We start from the raw sequence: 23161 nt of genomic DNA, 5'->3' as shown, positions 1-23161 counted from the left end.
TCTTTTGGTTATAGTTAAGTCTACAGATAGGTTCTAGCGTTATTTTTCATGTTTTTCAGTAAGACCACGAAAATTTTATTTTCGGTAGGTCAGTATGATGTCGATGTTTTTTTTCCAGAATTTGGTATATTGTAGACCTGTTTAGGGTCAAGTTTTTCAGACTTTATGTACTCAATATGCCAATTTAATCGACATGCATTTTCATAATCTTTGAAAAATAACCATTCAATTTCATATCATTCAGTTACAGGTTATACTTGTCGTAAACTTCTATTTCCAATTTATTACCAGATTCATGTTGAACTATATGTTTTAGTTCAGAGATATCAAAATTCATATTCACTCTTGATATCTTATCATTCTTGTATCTTTTGACTTTTATAGAAAAAGATGCCTCCTCGTAGAAATCCAAGACATAACACTGTTAATGAAGCGTCGGTGCCACCTCCGCCACCACCTCCTCAGTTCGACCCCGCTATGTTCCAAGCGGCGGTCACGGCGGCTGTAGCTGCTGCCATGTCTCATATCAATACTCCTGGTGCTAGTGGGTCAGGAGCTGGTACAAATTCTTCTAACCATGGCGAGAGTCATGGGCACTCACGAGAGTGCACTTATAAAGATTTTACGAATGCCAAACCCAGGACCTTTAATGGAACTGGAGGAGTTATGGCATTAAGGCAGTGGATAGAAAAGACAGAAGCAATTTTCGAAATCTGCTCATGTCCAGAGAGCAGCAAAGTCAAATTCGCTGCTTGTACTTTTTCGGAAAGAGCTTTAACGTGGTGGAATGGCCATGTTACGTCACTTACTCTGGTAGTGGATAATTCGATAAGCTGGGAGAACTTCAAAGCCATGTTAATGCGGGGATACTGTCCACGAGGGGAAGTTCAGAAACTCGAGGAGGAGCTCTGGGGTCTTACAATGGTTGGTTCTGACATATCAACCTATACTAGTAGACTTTGTGAATGGCAATTCTGTTCCCGGATATGGTTGCTCTGGAGAGCAAGAAGATTGAGAGATATATTTGGGGACTGTCGTCCCAAATTCAGTCAAGTGTTTTAACTTCGAGGCCTGTTACTTTTGACAGTGCCAAAGAGCTAGCACAATCTCTTATCGACCACGGAGCCCGTCAAAACTCAGTGGTTGTTGTACCAGAACAACCGAAGGGAAACAACAACAACAACAATGACAATAACAACAGCAAGAAGAAGGGTAGGAACAAGAGGAAGGGCAAGTTTTCACAGGATTCCTCATAGAAGCAACAACTAGTTACAGTCAATGCTGCTACTGTACCTGCTGTTGTTCCTGTTAACCCAACACCAGCCAAGCCTTATGCTGGTAACCTCCCCAAGTGCAACAAATGCAATTATCACCATAATGGCAATTGCCGGGAAATGCAGTGTCGTAACTGCAACAGAAAAGGGCATACTGCCCGATTCTGTAGAGCACCACCCCAACCACTTAACCAAGTACCTGTTGTTGGAGTAGGTCAAGCGTGCTACAATTGTGATGAAGTGGGGCATTTCAAGAAAGATTGTCCTAAAGCTGGAAATGCTGGTGGAGTTGGGAGAATTTTAGCCTTGGGTCACGAAGAAGCAGTGGCAACCCCAGCTGTGGTCACGGGTACGTTCCTTCTCAACAACACTTATGCATGCATTCTATTTGATTGTGGTGCTGAGAAGAGATTTGTGAGCCATAATTTCAAACACTTGCTAAATCAAAACTCCCAACCATTAAAAGAAACATTCACAGACGAAATGGCTAACGGGAAATCCGAATCCACCAACGATATATACATAGGATGTACTCTTACCTTGAATAACTTTTCATTCCCTATACACCTTATTCCGGTCTCTATCAAAAGTTTCGACGTCATAATAGGTATGGATTGGTTGTGCCTTAACCATGCTGACATCCTATGCTATGAAAGAGCCATTCGTCTAAACTTTCCAACTAACGAAACTCTTGTTATTTACGGCGATAAACCCGTAACGAACCTCCAGATCATTTCTTGCATCAAGTCACAGAAGTACCTTCGCAAAGAGTATTGTGCTTTCTTAGCTCACGTGGTAGACAAGAAGCAAGAAGTGAAAGATACCACGAAAATTGCTGAAGTGTGCAACTTTCCCGACGTTTTTCCCGATGATCTTCCAGGAGTGCCTCCTGAACGACAAGTCGAATTCCGAATCGACTTAATTCCAGGGGCTAACCCTATAGCCAAATCCCCCTATCGTCTTGCACCTTCTGAAATGCAGGAATTCTCCAGCCAACTTAACGAACTCCTTAGCAAAGGTTTCATAAGACCAAGCTTCTCACTCTGGGGAGCACCGGTCTTGTTCGTGAAGAAGAAGGATGGATCATTCCGTATGTGCATAGACTACCGCGAGCTTAATAAACTTACCATTAAGAATCGATACCCTCTACCTCGCATTGACGATCTATTCGACCAACTTCAAGGTGCGAGCTACTTCTCAAAAATAGACTTAAGATCCGGGTCTCACCAGTTACGGATTTTGGAGGATGACATTCCCAAAACCGCGTTCAGAACTCGTTATGGTCATTATGAGTTCGTAGTGATGCCATTCGGATTGACGAATGCACCCGCTGTGTTCATGGATCTAATGAACAGAGTGTGTCGTCCATTCCTGGACAAATTCGTCATAGTCTTCATTGACGACATCCTTATCTACTCAAGAAATGAAGAAGAACATGGCCAACATCTTCGTCAAGTACTGCAAACCCTTAGATCAGAGAAACTCTATGCGAAGTTTTCAAAGTGTGAATTTTGGATCAGGAAGGTTGAATTCCTAGGTCACGTGGTCAGTTCTGAAGGAATACACGTCGACCCTTCCAAAATTAAGGCAATTGAAAACTGGTCAGCACCCAAAACACCTACAGAAATCCGTCAATTCTTAGGTCTTGCTGGCTATTATCGCAGATTCATCCAAAATTTCTCTCGAATAGCTAAACCTCTCACCACCCTGACACAAAAGGGTGTAACTTTTAGCTGGGGAGAAAAACAAGAAACAACGTTCCAAACGCTGAAACGAGCTTTGTGTAGTGCACCGATCCTGTCTCTTCCAGAAGGGACAGAGGATTTCATAGTGTACTGTGATGCTTCTAATCAAGGGCTTGGATGTGTTCTTATGCAAAGAGGAAAGGTTATATCCTATGCCTCAAGACAACTAAAGACACATGAAGTCAACTATACAACACATGACCTTGAACTGGGAGCAGTGGTATTTGCTCTGAAGATCTGTAGACATTACTTATATGGCACGAAATGCATAGTATTCACGGACCATAAAAGTCTCCAGCACATCTTCGATCAGAAAGAGCTGAACATGAGACAACGACGGTGGGTGGAGCTACTGAACGACTACGATTGTGAGATTCTTTATCACCCTGGTAAAGCTAACGTAGTAGCTAACGCCCTTAGCAGAAAAGAATACTCGGGACGCCGAGTAAAGTCGTTGACCATGACAATCCATTCACATCTGTCCACACAGATCAGAGAAGCTCAACTCGAGGCCTTAAAACCTGAAAATGTGGCAGGTGAAACTTTGAGAGGAATGGATAAAAACTTTAGAGTCAGGGATGATGGAGTCTATTGTTTCATGAACCGGATCTGGACACCAAAGTTCGGTGGTTACAGAGACGTAGTCATGAATGAAGCACACAAAACCCGATACTCCATTCATCCCGGTTCAGACAAGATGTACCTGGACCTCAAGAAACTATACTGGTGGCCAAACATGAAGGCCGAAATTGCTACCTTTGTGGGCAAGTGCCTTACTTGTGCCAAAGTCAAGGTAGAATACTAGAAACCTTCAGGTTTATTGCAACAACCTAAAATCCCTGAATGGAAATGGGAGCGGGTTACAATGGATTTCATAACCAAGTTACCCAAGACAACAGGTGGTTATGATACTATTTCGGTAATCGTCGATAGATTAACCAAATCCGCACACTTCTTACCAATCAAAGAGACAGACAAGATGGAGAAGCTAACAAGAACTTACCTCAAAGAAATCGTTAGACTGCATGGTGTGCCAATATCTATTATTTCAGACCGAGATAGTAGATTCACTTCTCGTTTCTGGCAGTCTTTACAAAAATCTTTGGGAACTAGGTTGGACATGAGTACAGCCTACCATCCACAAACTGACGGACAAAGTGAGAGGACGATTCAAACTCTTGAAGATATGTTGCGAGCTTGCGTGATAGACTTTGGTAAGGCATGGGATACTCATTTACCCCTTGTCGAATTATCTTACAATAATAGTTTTCACAATAGCATAAAGGCTGCTCCTTTCGAAGCTCTCTACGGCCGCAAGTGCAGATCACCTCTGTGCTGGGCTGAAGTGGGTGACACGTAGCTGGCTAAAAGTCAAGTTCATGACGGTGCTCTCACTGGTCCGGAAATCATTTGTGAAACCACGGAGAAAATCGTACAAATCTGGGAGCGACTTAAAGCTTCCATAGATAGACAGAAAAGCTACGCCGACAAAAGAAGAAAACCTTTGGAGTTCCAAGTTGGTGACCGCGTCATGTTGAAGGTCTCACCCTGGAAGGGCATGATACGCTTTGCAAAGCGTGACAAGTTGAATCGAAGGTACATAGGACCATTCGAGATTCTTGCTAGAATCGGTCCCGTAGCTTACAAACTCCGACTACCTCAAGAACTAAGTAACATACATCCTGTTTTCCACGTGTCAAACTTGAAAAAGTGTCTGTCCGACGAGACTCTTGTTATCCCACTCGATGAAATCGAGAATGACGAGAGCCTCAACTTCATGGAAGAACCAGTAGAAATCATGGACCGAGAGGTCAAGCAAACAAAGCAAAGTCGTATTCCTATAGTGAAGGTTCGCTGGAATGCCAAACGGGGACCTGAATTCACTTGGGAACTCGAGGATCAAATGAAACCGAAATATCCTCATCTTTTCGCTTAGTTATTTGTAATTTCTTATTTGCTAAAACTCTAATTTCGGGACGAAATTCTCTCTAACGGGGGGATAATGTAACATCCCGTTATTTTCTGTTTGTAAAGTCAACTTTAGTCAACCAAAGTCAAACAAAGGTCAACTAAAGTCATTCTTATTGTTTGGGTTTTTATTTGGATTATAGTAATAACCTTTAATTGCTAAAATCCTTAAAATATCCATAGTTGAATTTAGAAGGAAAGGGCTTAAAAACCGAGAAACTTCGCATCTTATTCATTTGCTTCGGACCGCAAAGAGTTTACGGCCGTACACTCCTCGGACCGTAAACTCCTCGCAGCCGTAAACGAGGCTTCAGCCGTAAACGACTTGCCGACTTCGTACCGTAAACTCCTCGGCCATAAACCCTCGCACATATATATAGATTTCCTTCATTTTTCACCATTTCTCACATTTTCAATCCAGAAACTCGATTTTCTCTCAACTATCATCAAGAGTTTACATCTTGAGCTTCAAATAAGTAAGTGTTTCTCCCATTTATTAGTTGATACCTTGCTTAATCTAGTGAAACTCTATGATTTCATCCATGAAATCATCTCTTTTGGTTAGATATTCAAGAACACCAAAAACACACACTAGTTCTTTAGACCGTGAACACCTCATTCAAGCTTCAAAACGTAAGTATCCTTCCGTATACTAGTTATTCTATAGAAGCTCATAACATACACCCTTGAAAACAACCAATTCCCAAGAACATAAGAGTTTACGGCCATGATCATCTCCCTTGGCCGTAAACCCTCCTCAAGAACATTGGCCGTAAGCACCATGGCCGTGAACACCTTTGTGTGGCTGTAAACCCCTTTAGAGCAATCACATGTGATTGTAACACTTAAATTCAAGTGTTTCCTAGTCCCTCAAGTGGTTTCCTATCATAATTATTTTTTATACACACTAATTATATCCATATATGTATCATTATATGATTAATAGGATCCGTTGTGTTCAAGACTTCACTTGACACTTAGCATCCTACATCAATCTTACATTTGAATAACTTACAACAGGTGATAACCCACTTTGGTTCCTTTTCCTTGTTTGGATGTGGGATTACAAGTATCAGTTATTTGTCCGAGTGTCATTTAAATTTTACCTATATATATATATATATATATATATATATATATATATATATATATATTGTATATGTATACAAGTATAAAAGTTAGTTCATTAAGTACAGTTACCCTTTGTAACATGTTGAGCAAGGGGTTACATTCATGAATACTCGTTATCAAAACAGAAAGTACATATAAATTATAATAGGTATAATTTATGATTCTTAGAACATTAATTCACGATTCAAGTATAGTAGAGTACATTGTTTTACAAGAACAAAGGTTTGATTCAAAAAAACTATTCAAGGGTATACACTCTTTCAGATACATGTTAAGAATACTAATTCAAGAACATACTATCAATCATTTATTTCAGAATGATTGAGTTTTCATAACTATTATACAAGTAACGTTTATATGCTTTTATGAGTCAAGTAGTACAGGTTGTTTAATTCATTTTAAACAACATAGTTAAAGTCCTGACATTATAACCAGAATCTCCAGCAGGGGATCGAAACAATGTGTGTATAGATCTATATTAGGATTGACAACCCCACACTCGGATTGCTAGCTACAGCCAGGCATACACGCCCGTGAGTGACAAATTGTTATCAACAGCTTTCAACGCATTCATAGCGTTGGGTCAGGCCATCTAGTCAGTATGGTTATAATAACTCATTAAAGATATTAACAATACGTTAGCCTATAATTAAGTAAACTTAAGTACATTTTCAAAGTACTAGTTTACAAGATACAGTTTACAAGATACAATTTACAGTATTACATTACAGTTTACAGTAACAGTTTTATATAACTAAAACTACTTTTCATATACAGTAGAAAATATAGGATTTTCTGGAAATAGTTTACATATTTAAGAAACAGAAAACATTCTTTCAAACATAAATACTTATGCACTCACTCAACTTTTTGTTGATACCCTCTTTTCAAATTACTTGTATTCTCAGGGAATCAATAGACAGGTACTCCCCGAGCTTTTGAGAAGATGGAGCTATTTATGTTTTGACTTCTTCTTTTGTTTAACTATTTGGTTTCAGTATACTATGATGAAACTCATGTAAATACTTATACTTTTTAAATACAGTGGTTGTTTGTACTTTGATTACTATTATACATGTGTTGTGATACTACAAATGAAGTCCTCCACCCCTGGACGTTTCCGCCGTCTGGTTTGGGGGTGTGACAGAAATGGAAAATGGTTTTGGTGTTACTTTGATGTCAGATCAACATAAGGTATGTCATTTAGTCTTTAATGTCATATTACTACATGTAAGTTGTATTGAATTTACATGAACCTTTTGTAAAAAAATTATCACCTATGTAACTTGTGAAAGAGATATTGCTTGCTGCTGAACACATACAATGTGCAAGGTATATTCTGGCCAACTTCAGGAAAAGATTCACTAGAGTACACTATGAGAAGATGTTCTGGAAGGCATGCAAGGCACCCACTAAGCCTTTTATTCAATTCAGTAATGAAGGAAATTCAAGTTCTTAATCCTACAGCCTTTGATTATCTTATGGAGAAGAACCCATAGTCATGGTGTAGAGCTTTCTTTCAGGAGGGAAGGTTGCGTGATGTAGTAGAAAATGGATGCTCTAAGAGCTTTAACAATGTAATAAGAGATGCAAGGAAAAAACCAATCATCACAATGCTAGAAAAATTATATTGTATGTTATGCAAAGACAATTTAAATTGAACATGAAAACTAGTTCATGGCCTGAATTTAAACCATATCCATCAATCACAACCTTACTCAATTAGTTGAAAAAATCCCAAAGGTAAATAATTTATCATTTTATTAAATATGCTCAAAACTATTAGCATAGACTAACTACTTAATTCTGTCATTAGATATTCATGCGTTTTACCAACTGGTTTAAACTTGTTTGAGACAAGGAACTTGGCAGAGTCCTTTGTGGTATATTTAGACAAGAAGACATGTTCTTGTAGATTGTGGTAGTTAAATGGGTATGAGTGTGTGCATTCAGTTGCAACCATATCCTACCCGAATAGAGATGTTGGAAGTTATGTGGATCCTATGTACTATGGAGCATTTTACAAGATCACTTATAAATATCCAATGTATGGGATGAATGGTAGCAATATGTGGCCTTATACTAAATTCATCGCACCACTACCACCTTTGAAGAGGAAAATGTCAGGCAGAAAAAAAGTTAGTAGAAGAAAGGACCCAAGTGAAAAGACTACAAGAGACACTGTGTCAAAGGTTGGGAAGAAAATTCTGTGCAGTGTGTGTAAGAAAGTTGGACATAACAAGGTTACATGTCCTCAAGTTGAGAAGCCCAAAAATCTCAAGGTGAAGAAGAGAAAGAGATCAACTAGTAAAGATGGTAATGGAGGGGACAAAATAAGTGGAGCAAAACCAAATGAAGATGCAAGACCTGAAGAGAAAGGAAAAGAAGGTACACGAAAAAGGAAGCTTTCTGAAAGGATTATCAAGAAAAAACTAGGTACGAGGGTTGAAGGGAAAAATGGAGAAGGCAATACATGTGATAAACCTTTGGTTGTTGAGTATGTAAAAAGTGTCATTTTGTATTACTATGTTGTAATGGTTGAATGATGTTGGATGCATGTTATGTCCTAGAGTTGGTTGTTACAATAATAAGTGTGTTGTGATTTGCATGTTTGAATCTATGACTATATGTAATGTAATGGACGTGTTTGGTTTTAATTTGATGCATGTTCCCATTAGTAGTGCAAATAGTTGCATGTTCTCTATTATTGTATGTCTTTGTGGGTCCAAAGAATGTACTAACTAAACATCAAAAGAAATGGCATTTTCATTAACGTGAAATACGATTACAGACACATAATTCACTTATTAAACATCATAAGTAAATACCAATATCACTCCCTTACAACTTGTAAACTATTATCACAAAGAAAACAGCCTAACTAAGAAGTAACAAAACTTTAAGCTTCCTAACATCAGAGTGAAGCTTCTTATTTGACTTAACCAAACTTGCAATCAATCGTGCCTCACCACTTGTGTTTGTAGAGTCCACTTCGTCTGCCCAACATATAAACCCATCACGGGGACCCTGACATAAAACATTTGCGAGTAAGATACGAAAAGGCAAATAACCATTTTCAAGTCTAGGGCTACAGTTGAAGTTGAAGGAAAATACAGTCGAATATTACCTTTTTAGGGAAAGCATAAAAGGGTCATCCAGGATTGGATTGAGTAGTTGAGGTTCATAATATGACATCAAATCCAAATGAACATTCCACCGATTTCATCGACCCCTTCATCTTCGTAATGTTACTTGCAAAGAAACAAGGACAACAGAGAGCAAAAGAGGATAAAAATGACCAGATAGCAGTCTCATATGTATATATTCGAGGCTAAAAGGTGAAAGGACAAAATTACCCCCAACGACACTGAATGAGGGTTAGTGTCTTAAAAACCCTTATTTTAAATTTTAAATTACTGTTAATCTAAAACAAACACATTCCATAACATAACATAAAACATAGCCTGACTTTAATCAGGTCTTTGTTTCCATTTCGATGAATAAGTTTACATTTAGTTAGTTTATACAAAATTGTCTGTGCTTACACATGTCTTCAACCTCCGCCATCACAAAATAAACAAGACACCACTAAACAATAGCATACCACATTAACCTTAACACAAACACATCACTACGTAAAAAACACAAACACAACATAGATCACTTCTTCATTAGATAGTAAACTTTGCCCACCATGGAAACAAACATCAACACCGCCATTCCCATCACCAACACAGGCAAAGATTGCTCCTTTTTCTCTATACGCTCTAAATGACGTTGCATAATGAGCGAATCCACCCTCGTAATGACCATATCGCGACTCATTTCCTCCTTCAGTCGATTGACATTGATCTTCTGCTCGACAATCTGTGCCCCACAGTCGCAAAAGATAGTGTGCAAGTCGCCAAAGTTGAGCCTATTACGAGAATTTATCGATATGGAATCAGGTGATTGTGGTGGTCGGATAGCCATCTCGTGATTATCGTGAAAACGAAAGTTGTCTGCTTGTTGGATTTGGTTTGGCCGAAATGAGAATTTAGCTGGTCGTGACAAAGAAACCACCAGTTTCGCTTGGTGGGTCGGGAATGCCCGACTTATCAATTTATACGGTAAACTACTAGGGGCTCATATAGCACATGCCAGATTAATTGTATTCTGGGCAGGAGCAATGAATCCATTTGAAGTGGCTCATTTCGTACCAGAGAAGTCTATGTATGAACAATGATTAATTTTACTTCCCCACCTAGCTATTCTAGGTTGGAGGTGGGTCATGGTGGGGAAGTTATAAATACTTAAAACACTTAGGGTTTGCTTGACAATATCATTCATTTTAAGAACATTGGGCCCACAGTAACCCTTAGTGCCCAAGCAAAGAATCGACTTCAACTCAGTGACATGTACAGCGAGTTGATGCAGTAGCTTACGTGGATTGTGTCTGGTATGAGAAACCTTTTAAAACAAGTAAACGAACCTATTTAGTCGGTCAAATAACATTTTGTACCCCTTAAAAGCTAAAAAAACAAAAGAGACCATTTAAACCAAAAGCTGCAACATAGTTGAGTTACAGTGACATTTACCCAAATAGACCATTCACACTCAAGTAAACATATCAAACAATGTGAACAAACAATTAACCTTCACAAAATCACGGCAAGTAAATGTTCCTGAAGGTGCATCATATTAAAGAAAATTAGAAATGTCAAAGTGACTAAATCAATTTGATAATGTGTTGTACTATGGATCGGAATGTTGATACTTTTACAAAATCTATAAACGCGGGTTATCAACTATTTATGTAACAAATTAGTTATGATCAATATATTCCAAGGTTAAGGTCGATGCATGTAAGGTGTTGAAATATTGGTTATTCCAAGGTTAAGGTCGATGCATGTAAGGTGTTGAAATATTGGTATATATGGTATAACAAAGTTGTTTGGTATTTATTTTGTACGTTTATATGCCCAACACTAAAAATGAAAAGTCAGTGAAAGGAATCAATGACATATAATGATTAAAGCTAAATGAAAGAAAGAAAGAGTTTAAGGACTAAAAGTGTTCAACGTTTAAACACTGAGGAGCTTTGTGCAGAAAGGGAAGCAAATTAAGAAGGAGTAATCGGTAATTACGATTTGTATATAAACACTATTCATTCGGCCATTTTAGCTCAAGTTTCTGCATTGATTCTACTCATCGTCAAGTTTCTGCATTGATTTTCTACTGTAAGTTCTAACCAGTTTGCTTCTAACGTAAAAGTTTCATATATTTTGTTCAAAACCTTTTCGGTTGATTCACTGTATTAACAAAACTGCTTACACTACAACCTGTGAATTAATGCATGCAATCAAACAGGCTATATATATAGTTGAGGTACCATCATCATCATCATCATCATCAATACAACCTGCAAGTGCACTCATGGAGACTAAAACTGAGGTATCACTAAAATTGTCTGGACTTATTCGGCTACCACCACTGGTTTCTGTAAAATCTGCACCTCTAGCGGATATTAATCAACCTCTCAATCAGATACCATCGTCTTCTTCAACATCAGCCAATATTAATATATTTTATGACAATCAGATACCACCATCAGAGCCTGTTATACAACCTCCACCAGTGACTGTTATCCTACCTGGTCCTATCATTGGTGGCAAGTGATGTCGATATCAATGCTGATTTCTAATAATGATTCGAATGTGTTTGAGGTGGCAATGGAGATGGAAGCTCAGGAACACGTGGTATAGTAACCAGCGAAATAAAAAGAATATATATATGTACGTGTATATGTTGTTATTCTATAATGTTAATCTTTTTCTGAAAGATATATAATTTTAAGTGGTTGTTTGTATTAGTTAAGCGGACATATGTTTCTTTTATTAATTTTAGATTCTAAACTTCTTTTATTTTTACACGATCTTTAAGAATTTTAAGGAAGGTAGACCAATGGAGGGTTTTGGTTCATATAATCAAAATAATCGTTATAATTATCTTAACACGTGACAACGGTTAAATTCTTATTTATTTATTATCAATTTTATGTAACAATGTTTCATTTATATTACCATTTAGTATTAACTATGTAACCATGTTTCAACAGACTAAGCACATTACAGAAAAAATGTTACGACTAGCATGAACTGAAATATGGTTTTGTATATTTCATCCAAAAACAACCTTATCATATAAATTAAGAAAAAAAAATAATAATAAAACGTCCTTAAACAAATTTTGCCAAAACCAATATTAGATAAAAGTTCTATTGAATTCATATGGTAAATATTGCTCTATGAATATAATTCAAAATACTTTTACTAAGGATACAAGTCTTTAGTAAAATAATATTTTTAGAACAACTTTTACCATGTGCATACTCAAACAATAACTATGAAGTTTCTCATACAAGTTACCTTTGGGTTTATCCGAAGAGTACATTCGAGATTCATATATATAACAACAAAACTCTCTCCTAATGAAATTACTAACATGCCCTTCTAGAATCTAAAGCTTTGATACAAATTAGAAACTCGATCAAACATTGTTGACCAAAACTTTTCTACAGAAAGAAAAAAAATCCATTCATACACGACTCACATACTGCCCAGTCCTTGTATCCACAACAATCACTTGACCTCTCTCTACAAACAAAGGAACATTAACAACAGCACCCGTTTCCACAGTGGCTGGTTTTGTTCCTCCTGCAACAATTTCATGTGCAACAAAATCAAAATTTTGCAAAAATCATAAATATGTTATTGTTTTTTATCTATCGGTTAAGGGTATTTCTGGAAATTAACTCTTTTATAAATAGGATGAATACCTTGAGCCGTGTCACCTTTCAACCCAGGATCAACCTCAACTACAGTCACCTTAACTTGAATCGGGAGCTCAAAATCTATAACCTGAAAACACTCGATAACATTAATATATTATAATTTATAAATTTATTAAACTTTTATTAAAAAAAATTGGTAGGCGTATGTTACAATTTTAATACCTTTCCTTTCCAAAAAAGCAAAATGCAATCCATGCCTTCTTTTAGCCACTTTGTCTTATCTCCCATATCTGACTCATTCAGACGAACTTCCTCATATGATGTCTGTATTAAAATTTGCCAAAATCAAAAAGAATAAAAAAAAACAAATTTTGGAATACAACATTTGAAAAAATATAAATATATTCAAAATACCAGATCCATGAAGACAAACTGTGGACCATCCTTGTATGTAAACTGTTTTGTCTCCTTAGAGATCTCAGCTTGTTCAATCTAACAAAAGCATAAGAAATAGATTAAGCATAAATTACAAATTTGCCCTCATTCCATTTCCCAAGTTCGTTGTTGATTTCTCAAATACTTTTTAAACATCATTCATCTATCACTTTGATCTTATTTAGAACAAACTTTATCATATTTTGTCAAGAGTCTTTGAGATTTACCTTGCTTCCAGCTCTGAAAGTTTTCTCAACAGAATTTCCTGTGAGATGATTCCGAAGTGTAGTCCTCACATAAGCAGCCCCTTTTCCAGGCTTCACATGAAGAAACTCTGAAAATTTAATCAAAGAAAGAAAAAAAAGAAAACGAAATTGAATGTGATTATACTAATTATAGCGACTAGATGTTGGAATAATGAATTTAGAGTGTTTGAGGGTACCTATAACTTTCCATGGAGTACCATCTACCTCAATGTTTGAACCCACCTTAATATCATTGCTAGAAAACGCATAAATTCCTGCAATATTCATAAATTAACTTCAATCTATACATATTATCACAGTGACAACCCCTAATCTACATTTATATTCATATTTGGAAAGGGATTGTGCAACAATTCGACTGTGCTTCGGTGAAACAAGTATTTGAATAGAAGTTCTGCAAAACCCTTGTTAGCATTTTGAAAAGACAGGTTTTCGTAATTGAAACGCATGAACTGAAACCCTATACACACATTGATAGAAAGATAGAATTTGCACTTGGGAATGTAGGAAGCCGTGAAGAAAGCTTCATCGGAAGAAAGAACTTTTTTGACGAAAATGAAATTGAAGAATGTGCAGGCGTTGGTGGAACACTGGATGAGAAAGGCGAAAACTTGAATGCCATCATACTCGCCATAACTTTGGGATTTTGCTAGAGCGATTATTTGTGAGTGAGTGTGTGGAATTATAGTCGAATTTCCTGTTGTTTTTCACCCGGAAACCATCATCTGCGAGGTCCAAAACCCACTTGAACTCGAGGACTCGATGCTTGGATAAGGGGGGTTTTTGGATACTGGTGTTTGCGTTTGGTTTCTTGATTTTGTTTTTGGTAAATGGTAGAAAGCACCCTGTAATATTATATATTTTCAATTCAAAGCCTCGAATTTACAAACCTTTCATTTCAAGTTATCGATTGTTTTTCTTTAGGGAAATTAAATAATGAGTAAATTACAGAAATGGCCGTTGTGGTTTGTTTAAATTCGCAGCTTTGGTCCAACCTTTGAAAAATAGACAGGCTACATCCTTGTGGTTTCTAAAAATTACACTGTTGATCCCTCCGCTGTTAAATCTAACACTGGAGTTGTTATATTTGAATGTATTGAGCATTTTAACCCTCGATATAAATCAATTTACACTCCAACTATAGCGACCAAAACAATAAAAACACTAACTATAGGGACCAAATTAATAAAAGCTCTAACCTAAGTTCTTCCCTACTACCAGTTACCCACGACAAATCGACAACCCCGCCTCCATCCTTGTCTTCCCTCTCTCATCCTCCATCATCGTCGAATTCCCCTACCCCACCATCATTATCGCCTCCTCCTCCATCCATATTCGTCGCACCTTCACTTGCAACTACTTCTTACCTGTGACATCCCCAAATTCATAGTCATTTTAAAAATTTTATTTATGCTTTTTTGAAAATCAGAGTATTCATTTTAAAGAATAATATTGAGGAATTTGTTTCCAGAAAACATGATAAATATATTATCAAAGCATTTCCGAAGAAATGTATTTTGTTTATATTAAAATTTTGGGATGTCATTGTCAATACAGAAACATAAGCATAAACAGACCTTATATTCATTTAAACTAGTGATTTACATCTCCTTTAATCTCTCAATGTAATATAGCTTCATATCGACACCTGTGATACAAATAAACTGAATGGGTCAGGTTGGGAAATCTGGTGAGTACATAGGGTTTTCAACCCACAATAATAAATTTATTATGTTTTACCATCAAACAGTTAACTCAATTACTCATCCTCATTATCTTCTTTATTCTTAAGGATCTACCCTAAGAATCATCTATTCTTTCATTCATTCAATCCTAAGGATTGTCCTAAGGAATAGGCACGAAGTCCATCGCTGCCAGGGTTCATCAAACATGCACTAAGTCCATAGTTGCCGATGTTATCTGTTAGGCACTAAGTCTATAGCTGCCAATGTTCATTTATAGGGTACTAAATCCATAGCTACCAACGTTCATTTGTAGGGCACTAAGTCCATAGCTGCCAATGTTCGTTTATGGGGCACTAAGTCCATAGCTGCCAGGGTTTTTAGAGTACATCTGGTGAACACATTGTTCACAACACCTACAGGTTGCGAGTCTGCTAGTGTTCCACTGGACTGTCTAGAATAGTCTGTGGTTGTCATCTATACTCTGCTAGATGATTGGGCCATCGCTTGGGTCAAGGCTTCTCATCATCTTTCACATCTCATCATCTATATCATCTTTCATCTCTCATCATTCATCTCATCTTTCATCTCTCATCTCATCTTATCTTTAATCTACCAATCTTTATCCATCATAATTATAGGTATAAAATACGTATAAAATTTAAATCGAATAAAACATGTATATTTTGTTCATCCAGCATAGATATCAAGAACACATATAATATGCACACATAGCACGTAATTTATATTAAATATTTCAGATCTATGAGTAATATGAAAGTAACTATGTTACACTCACTTGTTAAAGTGGTGATTCTGAACTCGGGCAGCGCTTCACTTCTAACAATTATATTTTCCTTCGACGAAACCTAGTCTCATTACTGCTAGATTTTAGTATAATATTTATAGCGACTGTTTATGAGCGTTATTATTTTATGAGTGTTAAACAATACTTTTCAACCACTATGTACAGATAGGGGCCAGACATGAAACACCATAGGGCAGGACCATTTTGGCATTATAGCATTTTTGAAATCCAACAACCCTATACGGCCCTTCAAACCAGATTCCCCGTACCGCGAGTAGTTAAAAGATATTATAATAACACTTTGTATATTATATTTTATAGTATATTTATTGTTTATAAGTTCATAATAACGATATTGAACTTAAACATAAGCTATACTTGAAGTAGGGTAAACATAACTCACTTACCGAGAGGTTTGGCTAAGAACCGGGCTCTGCGGGGGTAAAACTTCTGATCCGAAAGCTCCTCTTCTCGGAGCCTTCTGGCACTTCGGGGCTTTCCTCTAGCAATTAGGAGTTACTAGGGATTTAGGAGAGGTTTAGAGAGAAGTTAGAGAGAGAGAGAATGGTTATGGTGTGAGGAAAAAGGGTGAGCTTCGCATGATATTTATAGGCTGAAATATTGTAACATCCCAAAATTCAAGGCCAAAAATTTCATTTTTAAATAAGTTATTACATAGACCATCAGTATAAAAACATTCATAATAATATCTCGTGTCAAGCCAAAGTGTCAGTAATCAAAACATATTATCATAAAACCATATCAGAGTGTGATCCCAAAGATGTCATGTGCGGAAAACATAGTGTGATGCGCTGCGATCGAGCCGGCTCCTTTCCTTGAAAACAAAGTACCTGAAACCAAAACTGAAAACCGTAAGCACGAAGCTTAGTGAGTTCCCCAGATACCACATACCATACAACCCAACTGATCCATACATGCCATACGTAACCATGAGCCATACATAACAAACATATCCATAATCAAGTAAAGTGTTATGTGCCAAACATAGCCTTGCTATATTGCCACGGGCCGCACGTGGTCTTTCTTGTCAAGCCTGGGGGCCACTCCCTGGGTCTTACAGACAAGTGCCAAGGGCCACCCCTGGTCTTCCATGCAATCATCACAAAGACAACTATACATACTACTCTACTAGGCTACTCAGTATACAGTGTGCCAGGAGCCACCTCCTGGTCTTTCATTCATAATAGTATACAGTGTGCCAGGAGCCACCTCCTGGTCTTTCATACATGTTGCCTAGGGCTAACCCCCGGGTCTTCCTACCATACATAATAACATACTGTGTGCCAGGAGCCTCCTCCTGGTCTTTCATGCATAATGCCTAGGGCTAACCCCCGGGTCTTCCTACCATACATAATAACATATTGTGTGCCAGGAGCCTCCTCCTGGTCTTTCATGCATAATGCCTAGGGCTAACCCCCGGGTCTTCCTACCATACATAAACTAAATGGGTCGGCATTGTGGCCGTAGACCCATACAAACAGTGAGGAGACTCACCTCGCACTGTTGAACTTTGCTGATAACCCTCTGGCTGCTGTCCGACCACTCCCTGAAGCGCTGCTCCACTAGCTCCCCGAGCTACTAATATCAATAAAACACTTAGTTCCAAACTGAACTCTAGAAGTCAAACTAAGTCAACTCTGGATAAAGTCAAAGTCCTGGTCAAAGTCAACCTTCCAGTTGACTCGACTCGCCGAGTCAACCCGTAGACTCGCCGAGTCCTTAAACTCAGACGCTCTCAAAATACGACCCAACTCGCCGAGTCACCCCAGGACTCGTTAAGTTCAACGATCTCTGAGTCTCATCCTGTCCAACTCACTGAGTCACCACTCAACTCACTGATTTGCGTCTTAACCAGAAGAGGTTGGGGGTTCTGCGACCTGACTCGTCGAGTCCAAGAACAGACTCGCCGAGTCCTAGGCAATCTTCAACAGACTCGCCGAGTTGTTCTTCCAACTCGCCGAGCCCATGCACATATTCATACAACTCGTCGAGTACACCCATGTGACTCGCTGAGTTTCTCCAGTTCTCAATCCATACAGTGGATTTTCGAGCCATGCAAGGGCTCCAATCCATAGGTCCACTCTTCTACAGTCTATCCCCACGTAAAGTTGCAAACTTTACGTGAAACCAAGGAGCTAAAGGCCCAAAACACTCAAGGGCTAGGGTTTAAGACAAAGGGGCTTCACCAACAACTTATTAACATGAACTTTATGACCTTCTGGACCATCACAAGTCTAGATCTGAGGTAGCAACCTCAGATCTAGGCCTCTAACTCGACATAGATCTCAATCATGCCCAAATGCCCCAAATCTCAAACATAAGATAGATCTATTTGCAATAAAGCCAAAGCAACAGCTTATTACCTCCAATATATGCTCCAACTGAAGTAGATCCCGGATCTACACCACTCCTTTGCAGCAAGCCTCTTGATCTTCAAGCCCCTTTCCACCAAAATCACTTATGTAGGCTCTAAATTGCTTCCAAGGGCTCTCACTCACAATTTAGGGTTTCTGGATCTCAAAAGGGGAGTAAAGAGGATGGGGAAGGGATGTAATGTTCTTTAAATAGGGCACAACCCCCGGGATTAGGGGTTTTCTCGCCCAGACCAGACTCGCCGAGTCCACTAGCCGACTCGCCGAGTCGGTCACTTACTCTATGCCCCGGATCCCGCTCCGACTCGTCGAGTTCCTCCCTGGACTCGACGAGTTGACTCTTGACTTAGAGCCTTTCCTTTCTTTTCTTGGTCTTTCTGATTCTGGGTGTTACAACACTCCCCCACTTAAACCAGACTTCGTCCTCGAAGTCTGCCACGACCAACTGCCTTATCATCTGGTCGCCACTTTACCACTAGGTACACACTCCGCCCATCCGATCCAAACCTTGAAGATGTCATCTTCAGAATAACCCGTTACTTACTACCTTCGAGTACAACACTTTTATCCAACCGGTAATCATACCGATACTCCTGATACACTTACCCTTGATTCGCAAGGGGTTTACCCTTTTACCCTACACTGTCACTGGCCTTTCTAAGGCATTTTCCGCAAGAAACAACCTTCCCAATTTCCTTCGAGGACCGATCCTCTGCTTGAACCGCAATCCCGGCCACTCCCAGTGCCGGCCATTATACCAATACTTCATGGAATAACCCCCATACAATGCTTCAATACTGAAAGCTCCACCTAATCGTGTGAATTCAGACAATCCTTCGGGTAGCAGATCCCTCTCTGCTACGTTTAAGGCTCAGATGAGAACGGCGTCACCGAGCCAAATCCTTTACTCTAAGATCACTCGATCCCGCGTTGAGCAGCTTAGCATCATCCGATCAGCTCACGACTTTTCACACCGAAACCCTTACCATCATTCCTGCCTGTAGTCCTGTTGACTCCCATCCGCCTACCGGATGAACCGAGACCGCCCTGGTCCCAACTGATCTACCATTACCCGGAATACCGGTTTCCCCCATGCTACCTCGGAGATACGGGCCCCCGCCCACACTCTGCGAACAAACTACTAATGAAGGCCACGGCTTACCCGCAGTCTTACGCCACTCTTGGTCTCCAATAACCTACCGTCTTCCGGACCCAACCATAATGTGGCCCACTCACATCCAGGCGGCTGCCCCGACCTGAACTTAACTATCTGAAAAACCCTGCCACTGAATCACACACCTGATACATTCGCACTAGCGAATAGGGACCGACGAATGCTACGGGCCACCCACATAGTCTTACAACACTTCTGCGCTGTCAGCCAACTAAGGCTACGGGCCACCCCACAGTCTTGCTATCCTCACATACGATTGCTACGGGCCACACCGCAGTCTTACTAAACTAATGCTACGGGCCACACCGCAGTCTTACTAAACTAATGCTACGGGCCACACCGCAGTCTAACTATCCTCACATACGATTGCTACGGGCCACACCGTAGTCTTACTAAACTAATGCTACGGGCCACACCGTAGTCTTACTAAACTAATGCTACGGTCCACACCGCAGTCTAACTATCCTCACATATGATTGCTACGGGCCACACCGCAGTCTTACTAAACTAATGCTACGGGTCACACCGCAGTCTTACTAAACTAATGCTACGGGCCACACCGCAGTCTAACTATTCTCACATACGATTGCTACGGGCCACACCGCAGTCGCACCACACTTCGACGCTATCTGCTAACCATTGCTACGGACCGCCCCGCAGTCTTACCACACTCTTCTTACTATCTGACCACTGGTGAATGCTACGGCCATCCGGTAGTCTGACAACACCTTTCCACACCGACTGGCTTCTAGTGGATGCTACGACTAACCCATAGTTGAGCATACAAGCACAATCTAGTACCCCCAAGTGGTACTCATGTCCCAACTGGAACTCCCAACCGATTCCTCTGCAATTTGCTACCAGACATCTCGAGAATGAGGTCTCACAATTGGTAAGTTTTTCCAAACTTCCAATTCACACTGTCCTCAATTCATACAGCCACCTGGGCCGTCTTCCTTTCTGACAGGAGAGCGAAACTTATCCTAGTTTCAAAACCGCTTCTGATCCCATAACATGATTGTTTCTCCCCCACTTAGCTTCAGCTAAGTCTTTTCCTGCCTGCGAAAACCCGAGGATTTCCATTCCTTCCTCCCTTGCATGAAAGGCATGATAACTACCATCTCCTTGTGCCGCTAGCGATCCATCACTAGTCCGCTCCAAATACCGTACGATTACCGAATACTAGATGAACACCTCCTACATCCCCAATACTGATAATCTCCTGAGCTCCAACTAATGCCCTTAAGGTCCGAATGACTAATGCTCAGAGCAACCCCAGCAGTGATAGACCACTTCCCTTGATGCCTCCAAAAGCTATCCCAAGTACCAAGACTAGAACCACCAAACCCTAATGATGGTGGAGGGCTACTCCATGGACTCTGTCCACCAACCTCCACGCAACGCTCCTGAACCGCCTTGGTCATAATCGAGATAATACTGGACACTTCGAACCCGAAGTGAGGGATGACCCTACACTAGCTACTAATAGTTCCCGGTATGCAATTGGCATATGACAATTCTGAAAGTTCAATCCGAATATAAGAAGAGAGACAACTCATACATACTATTACCTGAGTCCGGGGTAAGAACAACCCTAATACACATAGAATCGAAAATAGCCATAGATACGTACCTGCAACATTCCCTGCTGTAATCCATATCTCCCTCATCTGTCACTGCAAGACCCTACCCTCTCACCCATCCGTAATCCTCGAAGTTGTCGGGGCAGATGCACTCCCTGCTCCTTCCCTCACCGTCGGGCAGTCGGCCTTCTTGTGTCCCACCTGATTGCAGTGAAAACATAATGGGCTTGCCCCCTGTGGGCAGTCCCTGCTGACGTGACCATCACTGCCACACTTATAGCAGCCTGAACCCCTGGAACGACAAACTCCCTCGTGTGGTTTCCCACACGTGCTGCATTGACTTCGGACCTGCCGACCTACTAATCGCTGATCTGAAGTCTTGGGTCTCTTCCCGGGACCCTCCAAAGTATACGTCTGATCCGACCTCCTCTTCGCAATGTGCTCCAAATCAATCTTCCTTTCCCGCGCCCTGGCAATCATAGAGTCCAGGGTCGGGCATGCCGAGAAGCTGAAATGCTCCCGAATATCAGCCCTCAACATGTCATGATAGCGGGTCCTCTGCATCTCATCATCCCCTGCATACTGAGGCACCAATAAGGCCCTCTCCCGAAACTTGGCGGTAATCTCCGCCACCGACTCTGTCGTTTGTCTCATGTCTAGGAACTCTCTGGCCAGCTGCTGAAGCTCCACCGCCGGCGCAAACTCCGCCCTAAACCTGGTCACAAAGTCTGATCAGGTCATAGCCTCGATGACCGAGGGTCCCAATGAGTCACCAACCGACTCCCACCGATCTCTAGCTCTGTCTCTCAAACATCCCGCCGCAAAGCAGACCTTCGACCCCTCCGGGCAGAAGCTCGTCAACTGCGCAGACTCAATGTCTGCGATCCATCTCCTGGCAGCAATGGGGTCCTTCACCCCGTGAAAATCCGGCGCACCACTCCGTTTGAAGTCCTTGAAGGACAGTGTGCGCGTACTCGCCTGGCCAGACGCCAAATCACTCCTGAAAGCTCGGAGGCGATCCTCCATCAGCTCGATGATCCCCTCCTTGATCGACCCGAAAATGACCGGGGTCACCTCAAGGATGCCTCTCGTAATCTCAGACGCGATGAACTCACGTAATCCATCATCAACTTGCTCGGATCCTGCGCCCGAGCCCGATCCTGGTCTAAATCCTGAGCCTCCTGCTCCATGTCGCGTGGTCACCATACTGGACATAAACACATAAATGTCCGGATCAAAACATAACCCGAGAGGTCTCACACATTATCCAAGATTCCTGGTTCCATCTCGGCCCTCCTTGACTCGAGTACGGATCCTCCGCTTCCAGTAATACGGGCCCATACTACCTTCCACATCTATCCGTACTTTCCTCAAGGGTTGCTTCAACTTCACCAAGTCCCTTTCACTACTACTATGTAACGCCCGTGTTTCTAGGATAGGCATTAATATTGACATAATGGTCTAGGTTAACCTTTGTAACTCATTTAGAAGAAATGAAAAGGAATTATGTGAATATTATGTGAATTATGTGTTTTATGCTTAATTATTAGGGTTTAATTAATTAAGAATAAAAATGAGCGTCAAAAATTAAATTTTAGATAAAGCCGATATCTATTAAGAAACTTGTAGTGGGCGTGACAAGGATTACGGATATATAAAGAATGCCGAAATCCGAGCTATAACGAAGAAGTTATGACCTGTCGAAGTTTCACGATAAACCGGCACGTTGCCGAATGTCGTAAAAAGTGAGTTTTTGATAAACTACTTTTTAGCCTCAGTGATCTAAACGAAACTCGTAGTGTTCGTTAAACCGAGAGTAGGTATAAAAAGAACACCCAAATCTAACTTCGTATGGCGAAGTTATGATTTTTCGAAGTTTCAGCTTAACACTAGACAGCTAAAAATTCGAATTTTAGATCGAGTGATTTTT

The 23161-nt window shown here is 40.2% G+C and overlaps 1 protein-coding gene across 1 annotated transcript; it reads right to left on the bottom strand.

Annotated features, from left to right (window-relative positions):
• Window positions 1–12489: 12489 nt before the first annotated feature.
• LOC145112201 (elongation factor P (EF-P) family protein) lies at window positions 12490–14425 on the bottom strand. The gene is made up of 7 exons (XM_079048398.1): window positions 14087–14425; window positions 13768–13845; window positions 13553–13659; window positions 13305–13382; window positions 13113–13214; window positions 12936–13017; window positions 12490–12813 (listed from the first exon to the last, which is right to left on the bottom strand). Exons 1-7 carry the CDS (start codon window positions 14223–14225, stop codon window positions 12695–12697), a joined length of 705 nt encoding a protein of 234 aa, XP_078904524.1. The 5' UTR covers window positions 14226–14425; the 3' UTR covers window positions 12490–12694.
• Window positions 14426–23161: the final 8736 nt, after the last annotated feature.

This window comes from Lactuca virosa, chromosome 5, assembly GCF_052849685.1.
Source record: "Lactuca virosa cultivar CGN04683 chromosome 5, Lactuca_virosa_CGN04683_v6, whole genome shotgun sequence".
In the NCBI taxonomy this organism is placed as follows: domain Eukaryota; kingdom Viridiplantae; phylum Streptophyta; class Magnoliopsida; order Asterales; family Asteraceae; genus Lactuca; species Lactuca virosa.
This window is presented reverse-complemented; position numbering and strand designations above follow the sequence as displayed.

Coding starts and splice junctions, on each gene's coding strand:
- LOC145112201 (XM_079048398.1), bottom strand. CDS start 14,225: ATGGCGAGTATGATGGCATTCAAGTTTTCGCCTTTCTCATCCAGTGTT. Junction 13,846..14,086: donor ACGGCTTCCTACATTCCCAA/GTGCAAATTCTA, acceptor TGAATATTGCAG/GAATTTATGCGTTTTCTAGC. Junction 12,814..12,935: donor GAAAGGTGACACGGCTCAAG/GTATTCATCCTA, acceptor AAATTGTTGCAG/GAGGAACAAAACCAGCCACT.